Below are 16,047 nucleotides of genomic sequence, written 5' to 3'. Positions count from 1 at the left end.
ACTTCTGCTTGGAAGATGCTACTCCGCAGTCCATTTTGGACCTGTCCTTATAGACTGAGATGGTATTCTTCTCTCCTTTTGAACCTCTTCGCCATTCTCGTCTAGATGTTATCCTCACCTGGAAGTGCTTTGTGCTTTCCTTTGAGAGAATGTATTAACGGTGAGCTTGTTTAGGATGCCGATTTAAATGGTGTAAAACTATTTATGGCTATTTGATTTTGCTTTTGTCTACTATTTGGCTTCGAGAATCAGCTGCGTTCAACGGTGGTTCTGGTTGAACCCTCGTTGAAGGTGTTTGCTGACTCCCGCGGAGGTGCGTTGTAATTAGTACCTCCAGAGACTCTTTTGCCGAGGACGTCCAATCACTTCTCTCCGCCCTAATGTAGGCAGTATTAATATGGTCATTTTGCGGTTTGTCTGCAACTTTCTATCGATGTGCAGAAAGATCGCCATGAGTCGTTTTCAGCTTTAAAACTCTCATAGAACGCTTTCCTTACTTGTGTTCTCAAATTCTTGAGTTCACTGTTCCACCAAGAAAGAGACTTTCTCTTCTGCAAAACTGTTAGCGGAGTAGGTTTATTGAAAGTTGTGGTTAGTTCCTGAAGAATTCTGATACTCTTACTGCCTCCCTTCTCAAGGCATTTTTTTGCTATACTGGTAAATTTTTCCCATGCTGTTCTTCTTGGGTTCCGGTATGTGAGAGGAGCACTGTATTCCTCGCGGATGCTGAAGAATATCCAGGAGTGATCCGACACGGAAGGCTCATCGGATACCCTCCAGTTATCCACAACGAGATTGTCTGTGTCTGTTGATAGCGTGAGCTCAAGCACTTCCTCCCACCCTGGAAACTTATCAGAGCTTGGGAAAATAAAAGTGACTCATCTCTGGTGTTTATGCTGTAATTAGGACAAATAAATGCATTTATACTTTTATTGTTGTTGTTGTAACGGCGGAATTCTGCCGAGTTGACAGTCCTTGGCCGGATAAAAATCCGGGTCCGTTCCGATTTTCGTAGACCCGACTGTCGTGGGAATCCCCCCTCGTTCATGAGGGTTGTCAGAGTCGCTGTAGCACTCTTCGAGTGCTGCAGGTTTATCTGTACGCATCTTAAGTTATTGGGCATCTCGGGTTTCTTCGATGCCTACATTCCTTAGCAACTGGCTGGCGTCGTCGATCGAAGATTTTTAATCTGGCCTTGCGAATACCGAAGCTGATTTTGTAGTCAGTCTTCTTGAGAGCCTCAAATAGACTCATCGCAAATGGAAACCAGTATTGGTCTGCTTGCTTTATTTGGTTTTTCCTCCTTGATCAGCTGCCACTCATCTATACCAGGTATAGATTTGTTCTGCAGCTTAATACACCTCAGGAGTTTTTCGCCTGACTCCCCAAGAGGTAGCTAAAAGCGAGCACGAGATCTCTTTGGAGTGTCCCTGGCGGGTATAAGCCTCAATTGGAGGCCTACAAAGGCGTTGCTGATACCCGTCAGGAAATCTAGCGAGGCCTGGTCCGCCCACTTGATGATCCTGTAGCCCCTGAGGGTTGCCGAGGAGTCAAACTCCGGGTGAGGACCCGCAGGATTGTCGAGTATAAAGCTTAACATCATACTCGACCATCTGACGTCGATCTCCACCTATCTTTCCTATACAGTGCTCGGAGAGGAGGAATTTCCCAATTTCCCACGACAGCCGGTTCTACGTCCCTATTTACCTCTGACCATTCAGCCCATTCTTAGGGTTTTGTGAGTGCGGGTATCCTCATACTTCCACAATTGGAGATGGGCATCCATATCACTATTGTGGGAATTATGAGGTATCCGTCTCAATTCGTACGATTAGAGTGCGTTTCCTTTGGGATGCACACTTTACTCTCGACAAGGCGACCAACTTGAAAGGGTCACGAAAGGTACGAGTACAGTAACTTTAAGTCCGCTGGAAAAGAAGGTCAGCATTTAAAGGATTAAAAGACATTAAAAATTTTGGTAGGATAGAAATCTCGGAAGAAATTCTTGTTAATAGTACCAGTAATAAGAGATCTATACCATTTATTCTAGCCCAAATACAAAATTAATCATTATATTCAACGCCTGAACTAGCAATGGAAACTAATGTCCCCTACACACCTTATTCTTTCCGCATCGATGTTGACAAAACATTTACGCGAGTTAACTACGGTATCCCTGATCGCATGAGACTTTTCAATGGGAAATTCTGTCCGTAGTGATTTTGATTTCGATGCGGAATGAATTATTCGACCCATAGTATATCTTTTTAAATCCTGAATCCTGAAAAAGAGAAATTGTAAACTGAAGTGAGGCGTTTTTTGAGGGCTCTAAAGTGTCGTAGCCTCTTTGATGGAAAAAATTATGAAAGTATTTACATTTTCTACATTTTTCTGCTTATTAGTGTAATATTCTACTTAACTCTTACTGATTGGGATAACTTTTAATTAAGCTGATGCTGCGGACCTAAATAAATAATGCAGTTTTTAAGCAATATATTTCACAATCTTATCTTTAAAGTTATAAAAGCTAACTTGAAAAGACTAAATCTGTAACGAATGCAACTTTTAACACTTTCCGCAATTTTATAGGAACGGGAAGTGTGAAATGTCCCGCTATATGCGTAAATGCAGAGCTAGCGAGTGTGCAATGCGGAATTATAAAAGAAAATTAAGAAAAAGGAATGTTATTCAGCGTTTTTTTTTACAGAAATTTATTTCATTCAACAGTTTTTGGCTTATCAACATACGCCATCGCCCTTTGCCATTATCACCAACTTTTACCAATCCTCCAATTGCATGCCGTTATGTACAGTGATGTGCAAGTGCCCCGTGTGTGCGCACACAAATGGCCATCAAATGGACATTACGCTCTACAAGCCCACAAGGTGCTTAGCAATGCGTAGCGGTTGGGGAGACTGCACATAGGTTGGAGGGTGCCATAATCTTATGGTTTTATCGCCACTTGTTTGAACTTTTGTTGTCGGACAAGATGTCTTTATTAAAATATAAAAAAGACGAAGTAAAGAAAATGCCAACAAATCGCTGCCGTCCTCTTTTTTCTTGCCACATATTTGGTGGAGATTTTCACCCAAAAGCGGACAGATTTTTTCCTTTGATTATATTAAACAGTTGCAGTTTGAAGTAGTCTAGCCTGTGTAGACCCGACGTCTTCGTCATCTTATCATCATCTTCAACATAATTAAATAAAGCGTTAAAATTAAAAAAGGAAGTGCTGCGCCGGAAGCCAGACGTTATTTTCTACTTTAACGGTATGCTTTGAGCTGATGAAATTCCAATGATTGTGCTGGCGTTTTTTTAATTCAGCAGAGGAAAAAGTTAATTTTTGGCCTCACTTGTCAGCGCATTATGTGAACTTTGCCGGTAGTTGGTGAGCTAGGCGTGAAAGTGGCAAAATTTTCACAAAATTAGGTAAATGCTAGCAAAATATGTTACTAAAAAATTGTATGTGTCTGTGTATACGAACTCCAAAGGAATTTGAGGAATATAACGATGCAATTTTCAGTGATAGTCATTGGTAACAATTGTACATAGTTGACAAGTTTTATTCCCATATCGCTTAAGGGATTGCCAATGCCATTACAGCACAACTTTGTCACCACCTCATAAGTCAGTTCGAAACACTTTAATTCTTAAAGGTACTTTCATTAGAGTGGATAATAGCAAATGATTTTATTAAGTTAGTGACTTCTTCTTATATGATAAATAAAGGCTCAAAAGATTTACAGCAGCCCAGGACTCAGATTCAAAATAGGCGGCCCAAAGTAGATTTGCTTACAATATAACGAAGGTTTCGTGAACTTTTTCTACCTATAAAGTAGAGATGAACACATCCAGTCGGCCCTCATTACACTTTATTTCAATCGTGATCCAAGGAATCCTGAGGGATCTGGATTGAGTGTAGGCTTGTCCAGTAGAAAGTAAGTAAAATTGAAGTTGCTGATGTAATTGTGAAGCTGTTCCAAGTTACGCTTTAACAAATTTGCAGCACTGAGAACCAAAATTTCTACAGCCCTTTATTTAAGTTTCCTTTAGCCGATTCTCTTTTATTAATAGCTTAATGAAAAAATAAAAATGGAGTAATCGGAACACCTTTCCAATTTATATATAAAACTTTAGGAACTTGTTCTAGCTGACTTTGCTATAAAGAAATAAGTCACGCGTTCTTGAAACTGGTTTGAAGGATCGGTTCGCGATTTCGCAGAGTTTCCAGTTTCTTTAGATTCCCTATCACTAGTATATTCAGCATAGGGAAGTATAGCTAATGCCATTGTGAACGTAGATAATTTTCAAAGTTTTTCTCTCTTACCTGTTTTCAATTTCAATATCAATTAAACGTTTTTTTGAACTTTGTGTGGCTGACACCAGAGTCGAATAATCACAATGCTTACTGTTTTTGAATGACTTGATTGATTTAATTAACAATTTCTTCGTCTGAGAAGTACTTATTAGTAGCAGTTTGCACATTTCTGGCAAAAGATAGAAGGCACGGCTCACTGTAATGCTCTTATATATATGCTAGCCCGATGGTCGTTTATTAAGTGAGGGTGTTGTCTTCGCTGTCGCTCATCTTCTCAAGATATTCAAATAATTCTTGGCGAAGGCATTCACTGCATAACAAACATAAATGTATGTATGTATGTATGTATATGCAACTTTCTTGTTTATGTAACCTTCAATATCTTGGCCTTTTCTTCTTTTTAATTAAAACGTTGAAATCGCTAATTATTTGCTTCGCGGTGTGGCAATGGAAGCGCTTTGTGTGTTTGTCTAATGTCGCGCTCAAGTATTTACATTATTAGATTTTTTAATTTCTGTTACCACATTTTCACCCATTTTTTACACATTTTTATTGAAGATTGTCTATGGTTTGAACGTTTAATGCTTATCTTTATGGTTTGGACCGGCGCTCGACATCTTCCATCTTTTGTCAATGTTTCACTTCTGTTTGCATTCGCTCTGTTATTTCTGTCATTCAAACGATTTTTTCTTTGCTTTCACTGACGGACATTGACACTTTACGTGCGAGATTGGTGGGAGGATTTTTTATTGCATTCAGGAGATTTGACACACTTTAGTCAATTGAATTTGTTTGTCGGCTCTTACTGGCGGGTGGTTAACATCAAAAGATTAAAACAGTCAATGCTTTTTTCTTTACTTAGTATTTTATATATTTATTGAAGCGCCAAAAAGGCTCAGCAGACTATTTTCATAACATGAGTAATTTCAAATATTTGCTTCAAATTTCATTTAATTACAATTCGTATTTGGCCCGACACCTTAGACTAAAGGCCATTTTCTCAATGTCTGATGAGCAGCCATTTATCTCAAAGTTCTGGTTAACTTAACCAAGATTTCTTTTTGCGGCAAAGAACTTTTTTTAACAGCAACTTCACTGGCAGTTTTCAAAACGCGATGAAGTAAATATTGAATATATATTTTATTAAGTTAAATAGTTAAACTAAATATTAATAGAATCCACGAATTCTCACAACTTCTCGTGTCTTAAATGCTTAACTGCTGCTTTTGCGCAACTAAAAATTGGGTATATAATACCATTTTTGAGTAATATTTCTAAAATTATATACATTTAAAAGTTCAGTATTGTGTTCTTTATGATTTCTGCGCACTCGCGTGTCTGTTCCTCAGTGATTACCAGTGGAGGTGCGAAACGAATGATGTCGCCATGTGTAGGCTTGGCAAGTAGACCGTTATCACGCAATTTCAGGCATATGTCCCAAGCATCGTATTCTGATAAATAATAAGTAATAATTATTTGTGTTAGAGTAAGAAATTAAAATATTTTAAAATACTCACTTTTATTGACAACTATAGCATTGAGCAGACCTTTGCCGCGGACGATGCTCACAACATCTTTCGGCAAAGCGCTGAGTTCGCTACGTAGTAAACATCCCATTTTTTCAGCGTTCTCCGCCAGACGTTCCTCCAACAGCACTTCTAATGCGCTAAGCGCTACTTTACAACCCAAAGGATTGCCCCCATACGTAGAGCCATGGCGACCCGGTCGTATGCACTCCATAACTGGATCGTCAGCCAAAACAGCGGAGACGGGATATAGACCACCAGAAAGTGCTTTACCCAAAATCAAGATATCGGGCTTAACTTCTTCATAATCGACGGCTAGCATTCGTCCAGTACGCGCCAGACCGGTTTGCACTTCATCCGCGATCCACAGTACATTGTATTTTGTGCAAAGCTGTCGAACTTTCTTTAAATACCCAACATCGGGTACCACTACACCGGCTTCACCTTGAATTGGCTCAACCATGAATGCACAAACATTTGGATCTTGTAGAGCTTTCTGAAAAGTTACTAACTTTAAATATTCGTAACTATTATATAAACGAGAAATATTATAAGCCACCTCTAAAGATTCTGTGTTGTTATATTTGACGATTTCGAAACCAGGCATATAAGGACCAAAATTTTCATAACTCAGAGGATCAGTTGATGCTGAAATCGCAGATAAAGTGCGTCCCCAGAAATTATTCTCGGCAAATAGAATCTAAAAGTTTAATATATACTATAAGTTCTTGTGATATTTAATTATGCGTTACTAAAAAAACCTTAGCTTGGTTGTCTGGCACTTGTTTCTTCATGTATGCCCAAGCACGTGCGATTTTACAAGCTGTTTCTCCACCTTCCACGCCCGTGTTCATTGGCAAAACTTTGTCATAATTAAAGAGTCTTGTTATATATTCTTCATACTCGCCAAGAACATCGGAATAAAAGGCTCTGAAAATAGATAAAAAATTATGATAGCAATTAATACAAATATTTAATTTTGTTGGATCTTATACAAATTTCCAAAGTCTTTAGATAAAAGAGAATGTAAGGAAAGTATATGAAACATTTTGAGGTACAAAATATTTGAAAAGTTTCTACCAGGGTTCTCGGTGGTTACGTATACAACAGAGTTATTGAACAGATAACATTATTCCAGAATCATAGGGATACGTATAAGAGTCAAAGCCAAAATATTTGATCAGAGAGTGCCGCAAGCAAAATCTCTTTCTTCTTGTTGTAATGTAATCTTAACTAACATACCGACAGAGTTTCATTTATTTCATTACATTTTTCTGAAGTTGTTGTTCTCAAAGTCAAGCTATCTTTTCTATTTTCAAATATATCCAGCCATTTAAGTTCTGGTTAAAAATATTTAAAAAAAATATATTAAAGGTCTTTACAGAAAGAAGTAGTCTTGATTAAGTAACCAAAACTTAACTGGCAGATGGCTAAGCAGACAGTGAGAAGACGGGTCTAAATTAGTTAAGGTTATTGACATCATATATTTGCACACACGATGGGTGTTGCGTTTACGGAATATCGATTCAAAGGGCAATCTAGTACTGATCAAACGCACAAGAACAAGTTTCTATGACGATTTGAGAGAAATGTATGGTAGATACATCAATCCAAATACAATCTGTCCAAAGCAGATTTATTTATTATTTGTATCTAAAAACATCGTTGTTTTTTTTTAATGTGTATTTCGATGCATAGTGACAACTCCATATTGCTAGCAGTAGATTGTCATTTTGGTGGTTTTTCAGATCACTTTTCATTTCTACAAAAAATTTGGAGCGGATATATATACAATATGGTCCCAGTGCCTGGTGAGTTCATATTGTATATATTGCGTAAATTGCAATTTAACAAAATGAGATTAAAAATAGAAACACGATATAAGAACACTAGCTTCGGCCCGCGATGTTAATCGCGGTTTATTAGGGAAAATAAATTGAAAATTAACAGTAAAAATAATGACTATTCAAACTTTTAAGCAAAATAATTTAAATTTGAGCATCGGAAAGATCAATTTACAAAATTGATGTCTGACAGAACGGGAGAGTTGATTATGCGTATGTAATTGTTTTTTGTCTCTGGTCGAAGAGAGGTAGAAATTATTTGACTGCAGTAGATTCCAGTGAACAATATTGCGGGATTTATTGTTTTCTAAAGAAACCCACGTACGATTGTCCGTGGGAGAAGCAAGTGGTGCACAGGTGAGTGGTGGTTACTTTTAGAGTTTGTCATTGACTTTTATTTATTGTGGTAAACAAAGCCACTTTTATAGGAAATTGCAGTCATTTGAACTGGAACGATAACTTTGTGAGCAATATAGGTATTCTGGTATTAATACTGTCTCTTTTTGGAGCATCCATTATTGCTGGTGGACTGAACGATGTGCCGTCTCACTTCTACAAAATCTCTTGCCGTAGCACAATCTGGGGCGTCCAGGTTATGCATCAGTATGACAGGCACACCAACTTTGAATTTCAACTTTTGGGGGGGAAACGCCGGCCATTGTTATTTTGCTGCCCTCTCACAAACGTTCATGTAGTAGGATTCACAACGCCATTTTCCGTTCACTGTCGTGCTGCTGCAGTCTGTCGCTAGCATTGTGTTCCACACATAACGCGTACTTCGAAAGAGTCAGTCATTTTATGGTCATCAGACCTAAAATACCATCTAACATATTTTATAATAAATCTAATTTTAAATAAACCTAATTAAATAATTTAAAAAGAAACCGACTTTGATTTAATTCAAACCCACATTTGGGGGCTCAGCCGTGAAAATTTAAGCCATACGGAGAAATTTTGCTGTAATTTTTCAATATCAGCCGGCGTATATTGAAAACATTTGTGTTGTACCAATAACGCGTTTTCTTACGTAAAAAGTGATTCAGTGGCATCAACGGACAGATCACAGTACAAGAAACAACAAGTGTTCTGTGGCGCAACTGTACAAGATACATTTTTTTTCTTTTCGCGAATTTTCTATGAGTAGCAACATCAAGCAGTATAAGTGCGAATGTGAACGTAACACTTGTAGTAGATTGCCGCAGTCGAAACATACCAGCAGAGCAGTTTACGTCAGCCACAACAGCAGCGACAGCATAGCCGTTGTAATTTGAAATTTTGCTGAAAGAAGAGGAATAGACGCTGAAGAAAGAGTCTTAAGGCAGAAAAGAAGCTGAAGAAGGCGAATTAAGAGAGAAAACTATTCGAAGACGAGGAGAAGTTGAAGAAGGAGAAGTAAGATAGAAAATCAAACGAAGAAGAATAAGTTAAAGACGGAAAATCTAATAAGAAGAAGTTGAGGTAAAGTAACTTAAATTATAAAGTGAATGATCTAGTAGCTATAAAACGTACTCAATTTGGACCAAATCTGAAATTGAAAACTAAATACTTTGGACCGTACAAAATCATCGAAAAGTTGTCACAGGGACGTTATAAAGTACAAAATCTTGATGAAGTTGAAGGACCTAGTGACCGAGTACATCAAACCATGGGGTACAGAATTCGGGTCGAATCCTGAGTCAGGAGGGCCGAATGTAGAACCTACAGATGAACGCAAGACAACTAGAAGTGGACGTAACTTTTAACAACTATTAAATGCGACATTGCAAACTTGACGAACAGAATGACGAAAAGACGAAGATGAGAAAAAAAAGCGGACGGTAACGCGTACTGCGAAATAGTCAGTCATTTTATGGTCATCAAACCTAAAAGACCATCTAACATATTTTATAATAAGTCTAATTTTAAATAAACCTAATTAAATAATTTTAAAATAAACCGACTTTGATTTAATTGAAACCTACATTTATATCACGGGGTATACGTCTGGTCCCTCACCTTATGAACTGTTAATTTTCAAAATCGGTGATTCAGAAGTCAGATAATGAGCAAAAAACATTTTTTTGAACTTAACCTAAATGGTTGTATAAAATTAAATTTTTGCAAAGCCTTGGAAAAGAATATTGGGATTTATAAAAAACATTCATTTATATAGATGTACTTTGAAATATATTATTTTTATTAACTTAAAGTACTGAATACCACAACTTTTAGATTTTTTAATAAAAACTGTTAAACTTCAAGTGTCTTTAATGATATTCTTTACATTCTTCCATGAGTATATTTCGAAACATATTCAAATAAACAAATTATATTTAATTTGCAATTTTAATGTTTTCAAACCAATTTATTATTACTCCGGTAAAAGTGGTACTTTCGATGCATCGCATTACATCGATGTCAAGTTTCGATGTTTTATATCAATATTACGGCATTATGGATCTATCAGACGACGAAATAAAAGTAAGACCATATTTTTAGTAAAAATGGGAATGTTTATCCGAGTTATTGTAAGTTAATATTCACGTTATCCTCAAGAAAGAGTGATAGTATTTTTTTTAACTTCAAGCGTCTAAAGCTAATATCTAAAAAAAAATCTTCTTTATAAATATTGAATATTTTAATTTGAACTGGGCCGAACTGCTATTTCCTTTAAAATTACTAAAAAAGGTATGTTTATTCTTACTGATAATATTGATAAGCAGAAATGTACTTCCGAATAATTCTAACATATAACTGAATCTAATTCATCATCAATTTAATCAATTTATAAACAAACACATCATGATTACTACAAGCATAGTCGTACATCACGTGGCTAAATTGAATAGAAACAAGTAAGGAAGGGCTAAGTTCGGGTGTCACCGAACATTTTATACTCTCGCATGATAAAGTGATAATCGAGATTTCAGGCGTGGTTGTGAACCGATTTCACCCATATTTGGTACATGTCATCAGGGTGTTAAGAAAATATTATATACCGAATTTCATTGAAATCGGTAGAGTGCTTCCTGAGATATGGTTTTTGGTCCATAAGTGGGCGAAGCCACGCCCATTTTCAATTCTTAAAAAAAGCCTGGATGCAGCTTCCTTCTGACATTTCTTTGTTTTTTGTTAGTCGGTTAACGCACTTTTAGTGATTTTCAACAAAACCTTTGTATGGGAGGTGGGCGTGGTTATTATCCGATTTCTCCCATTTTTGAACTGTATATAGAAATGCCTAAGAGAAACGACTCTATACAGTTTGGTTGACATAGCTATAGTAGTTTTCGAGATATCTACAAAAAAGTTAGTAGGGGGCGGTGCCACGCCCACTTTTCCAAAAAAAATTCCGCCCAAATATGCCCCTCCCTAATGCGATCTTTTGTGCCAAATTTCACTTTAATATCTTTATGTATGGCTTAGTTATGACACTTTATAGGTTTTCGGGTTCCGCCATTTTGTGGGCGTGGCAGCGGGCTGATTTTGCCCATCTTCGAACTTAACCTTCTTATGGAGTCAAGAAATACGTGTACCAAGTTTCATCATGATATCGCAATATCAAAATTGCAAATTAAATTTCAAAGATTGATTATAGTGTGTTGTTTGGACTGGCAAACTTATACAACTCAGTTAGTAAGTATACACATTTTATTCTTTCCTTTCTTAAATTACTCAAACACTTTAGTGTTCATGTTTTGAAATATTAGAATTCTGCAATTAATAGTACCAAGGAAAGGCAGTGGTCAATATAGTGCTTGATATTCATTACGTCGAATTGAGTGACAATCAAATTGAATCAAATGACGTTTGTTATTTAATTTCTATAGAAAATGTTGCCTATAGCTAGGCCTATATAATATTGTACATAAGTATATGCTTCTAGGTGCGATATTTTCATTTTTTTGACGCGCCGTTTTTGCATTGCGTGGTCTCGTTTATTTTGTAAGCTTGCATTTATATTTTTCAGTTGTAAGCTTTGAGATATCGTTCATTCACTCCACCACTCTCCGAAAAAGCGTTCAAAAACAGTAAAGTATGCGTTCGTTGTAGAACTATATATAGTACTATATGTATATAACTTATACACTGACCGACATATTCGGCATAAGGTTTGTTAGAAAAACGAAAATCATTATATGTACATATGTACATATTTATGTATTAAATGGGAGTTGGTATAGTATCGACACGATTTTATCGATTAACTATTATCATGCAACATATTAAAAAAATTTTGCCTGGGTTTCATTAAGGTACCTCAGATAACTCATGCATTAGTCGTTATATACAGTATAGAGTCACCCAGAAATTCGAAAATCTTTATATCAAGTATAGGAGAGCTCAGGGAAGTGTTGATCCGATTCAATATAGTTTTGATACACAGAGCTACTATTATAAGGAAAGAATTCTCTCTGAATTTCAATTGTATATCCCATACATTGATCGTTATTTTCGGTCAAAAATCAACTACATATATCGGTAACTAGAGGCTTGAATACAGTGGCGGATCCAGGGGGGGGGGGCTTTGGTGATAAAACACCCCTTAAACTCAGAGAAAAATATATGTTTGTTGATATGGGTTTGGAATGAAGTTATTGATCAAAAAAATCACATCAAATTATAAGCAATTATAATAAGTTACAAGATTTTTGTAGTTATTCATATAATACGAACTTTCTCTACATTTGTCAAAGCAGTATCGCTGAATCTCAGTAATTAATAAAGGATTACACGGGATCTCATTCCATGTTATATTTTCCTTGGTTTTTGAAAGAATTCTTCTAGTATTTCATCAACTGACAGATCAATATCCCTATGAATATTCATTGATGCTAGACCATTAAGCCTATCTTAACCTGTCGTATTTCGTAAATAGGTTTTAATTCTCTTTAAACTAGAAAAACTTCTTTCCGGTGATACTATTGAAACAATCAATAACGCCAATATGCATAAAATCTTGAAAACATTCCCAAAAGACGTTTTGTTCACTGCTTCTAAAGCTTTGAGAGCATTCCGAAAATGCTTGCCTGAAGTTCGCTGTTTCCACATTTTCACCTCCGCAAGAAAGTTTTGTTCTGAACAGTTGATCACCCTTTCATATTAAAAATATTTCTCCAGCTTTTTTAGCGTCAAATTCGTATTTTGGGAAAAATACACAAAAATTGTCTAACACTGATCTGTGATCAAAAAAGCAGCTTTTCAAATGAGCAATGTAAGTATCAAGAAAGGGAATATAAAAAGCAATGCGATAGTATGCCTTAGCGTCGTTCGTTTTCAATTGAAGCAATTCATTTGGTGACTACTGTAGCGTGATACCTTTATTTCTGTACCTAGTTCGGTGCATATTTCTTCAACGTTATTAAAAATAAAAAATAAAAAAATGTTTCGGCATTTTGTCGCGTTTCTTCGAACTCTTTTAAAGCGTCGTCCACTAATCTAATGGCTTCTGTGAGATCTTCATCAGGCGATTGTAATTGCCGGCTGAGAGGTAGAACGACTGCATGTACGGATTGCATTATGAAGCAGGAAATTTGGAATTCTGCAGCAGAAATCGCAGCGACCAGCTGAGAGGCCGTAGTTGAAGTCCTTCAAAATTACGATAGATCGCAAAATTTTTCGCAATTCAACTATCCTTACACCCATTTTTGTGCACAAGACAAAACGCGTCCTATAATGAATTTTCGCGAGGGAACTGCTATATTAAAAATGCGTTGAGTAATAAAACTTTTCGTAAACCACCCTCAAAAAATTTTTTTGGATCCGCCACTGCTTGAACAGTTTTGGTTGGATTCGGAAAATTTTTGGTCATAAGGTGGCATACTTTAACACTTTGAGGACGGCGTGAGTCATCGGTGGGTCACTCATTTAGGTGTCATCTGGCGGTGTAACCCACCGGTGGGAGGTCGTTGATTCAGAACTATTTTTTTCAACAAAATAAAAAATAATTTGGTATCAAAACAAGTTTTTAAATTTATTTTTAATACTTATAAGTTTTTTTTAAAACATTTTAAACAAAATGGTGGTTTATTTTCACAAAATTGCGCCGTCCTCAATGTGGAATTATTACTATTATTGATATGGGAAAGTAGGCGTGGTTGTAGTCCGATTTCGCTCATTTTTGCATTGTAACATAGAAATATTATAAGAATATCATGTCTTAAATTTAGTAAAAATCGGTATGTCAATTCACGAGATATGTGATTTCACCAAAATATGGGCGATGCCAAGCGCATCGTCTAATTTTTACCCCGGCTCCCATAAAATTGTATTATACCATCTATATCGCGCTTTTTAACATTACCGTTATATGAGGAGTAGACGGGGCTATAATCCTATCATGTCGATAGACGTTTTCATATAGATATTGGCAAAATTTAGTTATTGTTGATTTAGTGGTTTGACAATCTGGCCGACAGGGGTAACTCTCGAAAATTCTACGCAAAGATGCGATGACTAACATAACGTTTCAAGACTGGACTTTCTACTGTTGTAGAACCCCCAGAGTCGATCTAGTGACTGATGCGCAGAGCATACTAAAATTATAAAGGGAACACTCTCCAGCCCGCTGAATGGCAGTGAAAGTATAATGCTAGGAGAAGGCGAACCCGGTTCCCTGATCGATGACGATGGAGCAGACGTTCCATTGCCCGACCAGGAAGAAGTTCGAATAGCAATTACCGTTTGAAGAACAAGAAAGCGGTGGTGGCCGATGGATAGCCATCCAAGTTATTCGAACACAGCAGCGAAGAACTGATAAGAGGCATGTATCAACTTCTTTGTAGAATATGGTCGGATGAAAGCATGCTCAGCGATTGGAATTTGAGTGTGCTCTGCCCAATCCACAAAAAGGGAGACCCCACAATCTGCGCCAACTACCGTGGCGTTAATTACTGCGTAAATTCTTTTGAGCATGGACTCGACTACCTTCGTGCAGAGACCCCCGCTAATATTTTTCCAGGAATTTTGAGCCTTCTGCCATGAATCGTTAAGATTTCGACACTCACCTGGCGTATCAGAAATCGTATGCTTGATCTTAACTAACTCTTGTTAGATTGTCTGACACTTCTAGCCATGTGAAATGGCATCTATTTGTCTGGCAACCCTGACCCTATTACCAACTGACACCTTATAGTAGTATAGTACTTAATAAACTTACATTTTATATTCAAAAGTTTAGTTTAACAAAGAGAGAACAAAATTTATTATATTTGGAATTTAATCTGACCAAATAGTTGACATACTGTAATTTTATGTCTACTAATAACGGTATACGGACGATGAAAAAGCGAAGTTTTTAAGTCACTATAATTTTCCTTAGTATAATCACCAGAATGTGTACAACAAACTTAACTTTAACGTGTCCAAAATTATAGTCTCAGTTGTCACTTCTGACAGCAATAAACAAATATTTACTCACCTGGAAGTTAGTGCTAGCTTCTTGGCTTGCTCAGTCAGAGTATTTACAATTTTTGGATGACAATGACCTTGATTGACAGCTGAATAGGCACTTAAAAAGTCGAAATAACGTTTACCCTCCACATCCCAGACAAAAATACCCTCGCCACGTGTCAACGCCACCGGTAGTGGGTGATAATTGTGTGCGCCGTACTTATTTTCTCGGTCGAACACTTGTTGTGATGTCACTTTTTGAGCGGTTTGTTGGAGCTTTTGTTGTTGAGCGCTCATATAGCGCACTCCCACGTTCATGGTTAATTTTGAGAACATATTGAATTCAAATAAAAGTTCTGTAAAATTAAAAAAAGTATTTATATCGTATTTGACACTAATTACTTCGGTTTTTAAAAACAACTCTTGCATTTGATGAAAGTTGTAAATGAAATATTTTTTATCCACTTTTAATAAAAGAAGAAAGTACCTTAAATTTCTTAAGTATCTGCGTATAATTTTATTTTGTTTTAGATTTCGTTGTAGTTTTCAGTTTCCCGATTATCGTACTTTGCGCCAGCGCCTCCACCATGAAACTGATCAGCATTCGAACGATCGCACAACTCTCCACTGGACTGCGCTTTTTGCCTCAATTTGCGCTCTCTTATGGGTGGTTCTATTGTTTGTGTCTGTCATTTATGATCTTTGTTTATTTCGAATGCTTTATGGCAACTGATAATACAAATTGTTTGACATTGGCACATTGCCGGGCCTCTTTTTTCTTACCTCCTACCGCCCAAATATCACAACCTTTTGGATTTGTTGTTATTCAGTCACTTTCTTATAGCCAATATATAATGTATCATATAACTTCTGATTCATTTCGCTTCAGACATAAGATTTAACAACAAATTGGATGTAGCTTTAATATGAGTACGTTCACATAACAAGTTTTCGACGCGAAGCCAAGTAAAGCAAATTGTTTAAAGAAAAG

General features: G+C 36.6%; 1 protein-coding gene across 1 annotated transcript; it reads right to left on the bottom strand.

The window, feature by feature from the left end:
* Positions 1-5,439: 5,439 nt before the first annotated feature.
* Positions 5,440-15,688, bottom strand: LOC108972783 (ornithine aminotransferase, mitochondrial). Its single transcript, XM_018939584.1, has 6 exons — positions 15,544-15,688; positions 15,085-15,412; positions 6,606-6,774; positions 6,404-6,544; positions 5,836-6,340; positions 5,440-5,769 (listed from the first exon to the last, which is right to left on the bottom strand). The coding sequence occupies exons 2-6, from the start codon at positions 15,390-15,392 to the stop codon at positions 5,609-5,611; spliced, it is 1,284 nt and encodes a 427-aa protein (XP_018795129.1). The 5' UTR covers positions 15,393-15,412; positions 15,544-15,688; the 3' UTR covers positions 5,440-5,608.
* Positions 15,689-16,047: the final 359 nt, after the last annotated feature.

This window comes from Bactrocera latifrons, unplaced genomic scaffold (genome assembly GCF_001853355.1).
Source record: "Bactrocera latifrons isolate USDA-ARS-PBARC rearing strain unplaced genomic scaffold, ASM185335v1 scaffold_422, whole genome shotgun sequence".
NCBI classification, from domain to species: domain Eukaryota; kingdom Metazoa; phylum Arthropoda; class Insecta; order Diptera; family Tephritidae; genus Bactrocera; species Bactrocera latifrons.
Note: the sequence above shows the minus strand (reverse complement) of the source record. Positions and strands in the feature narration are given on the sequence as shown.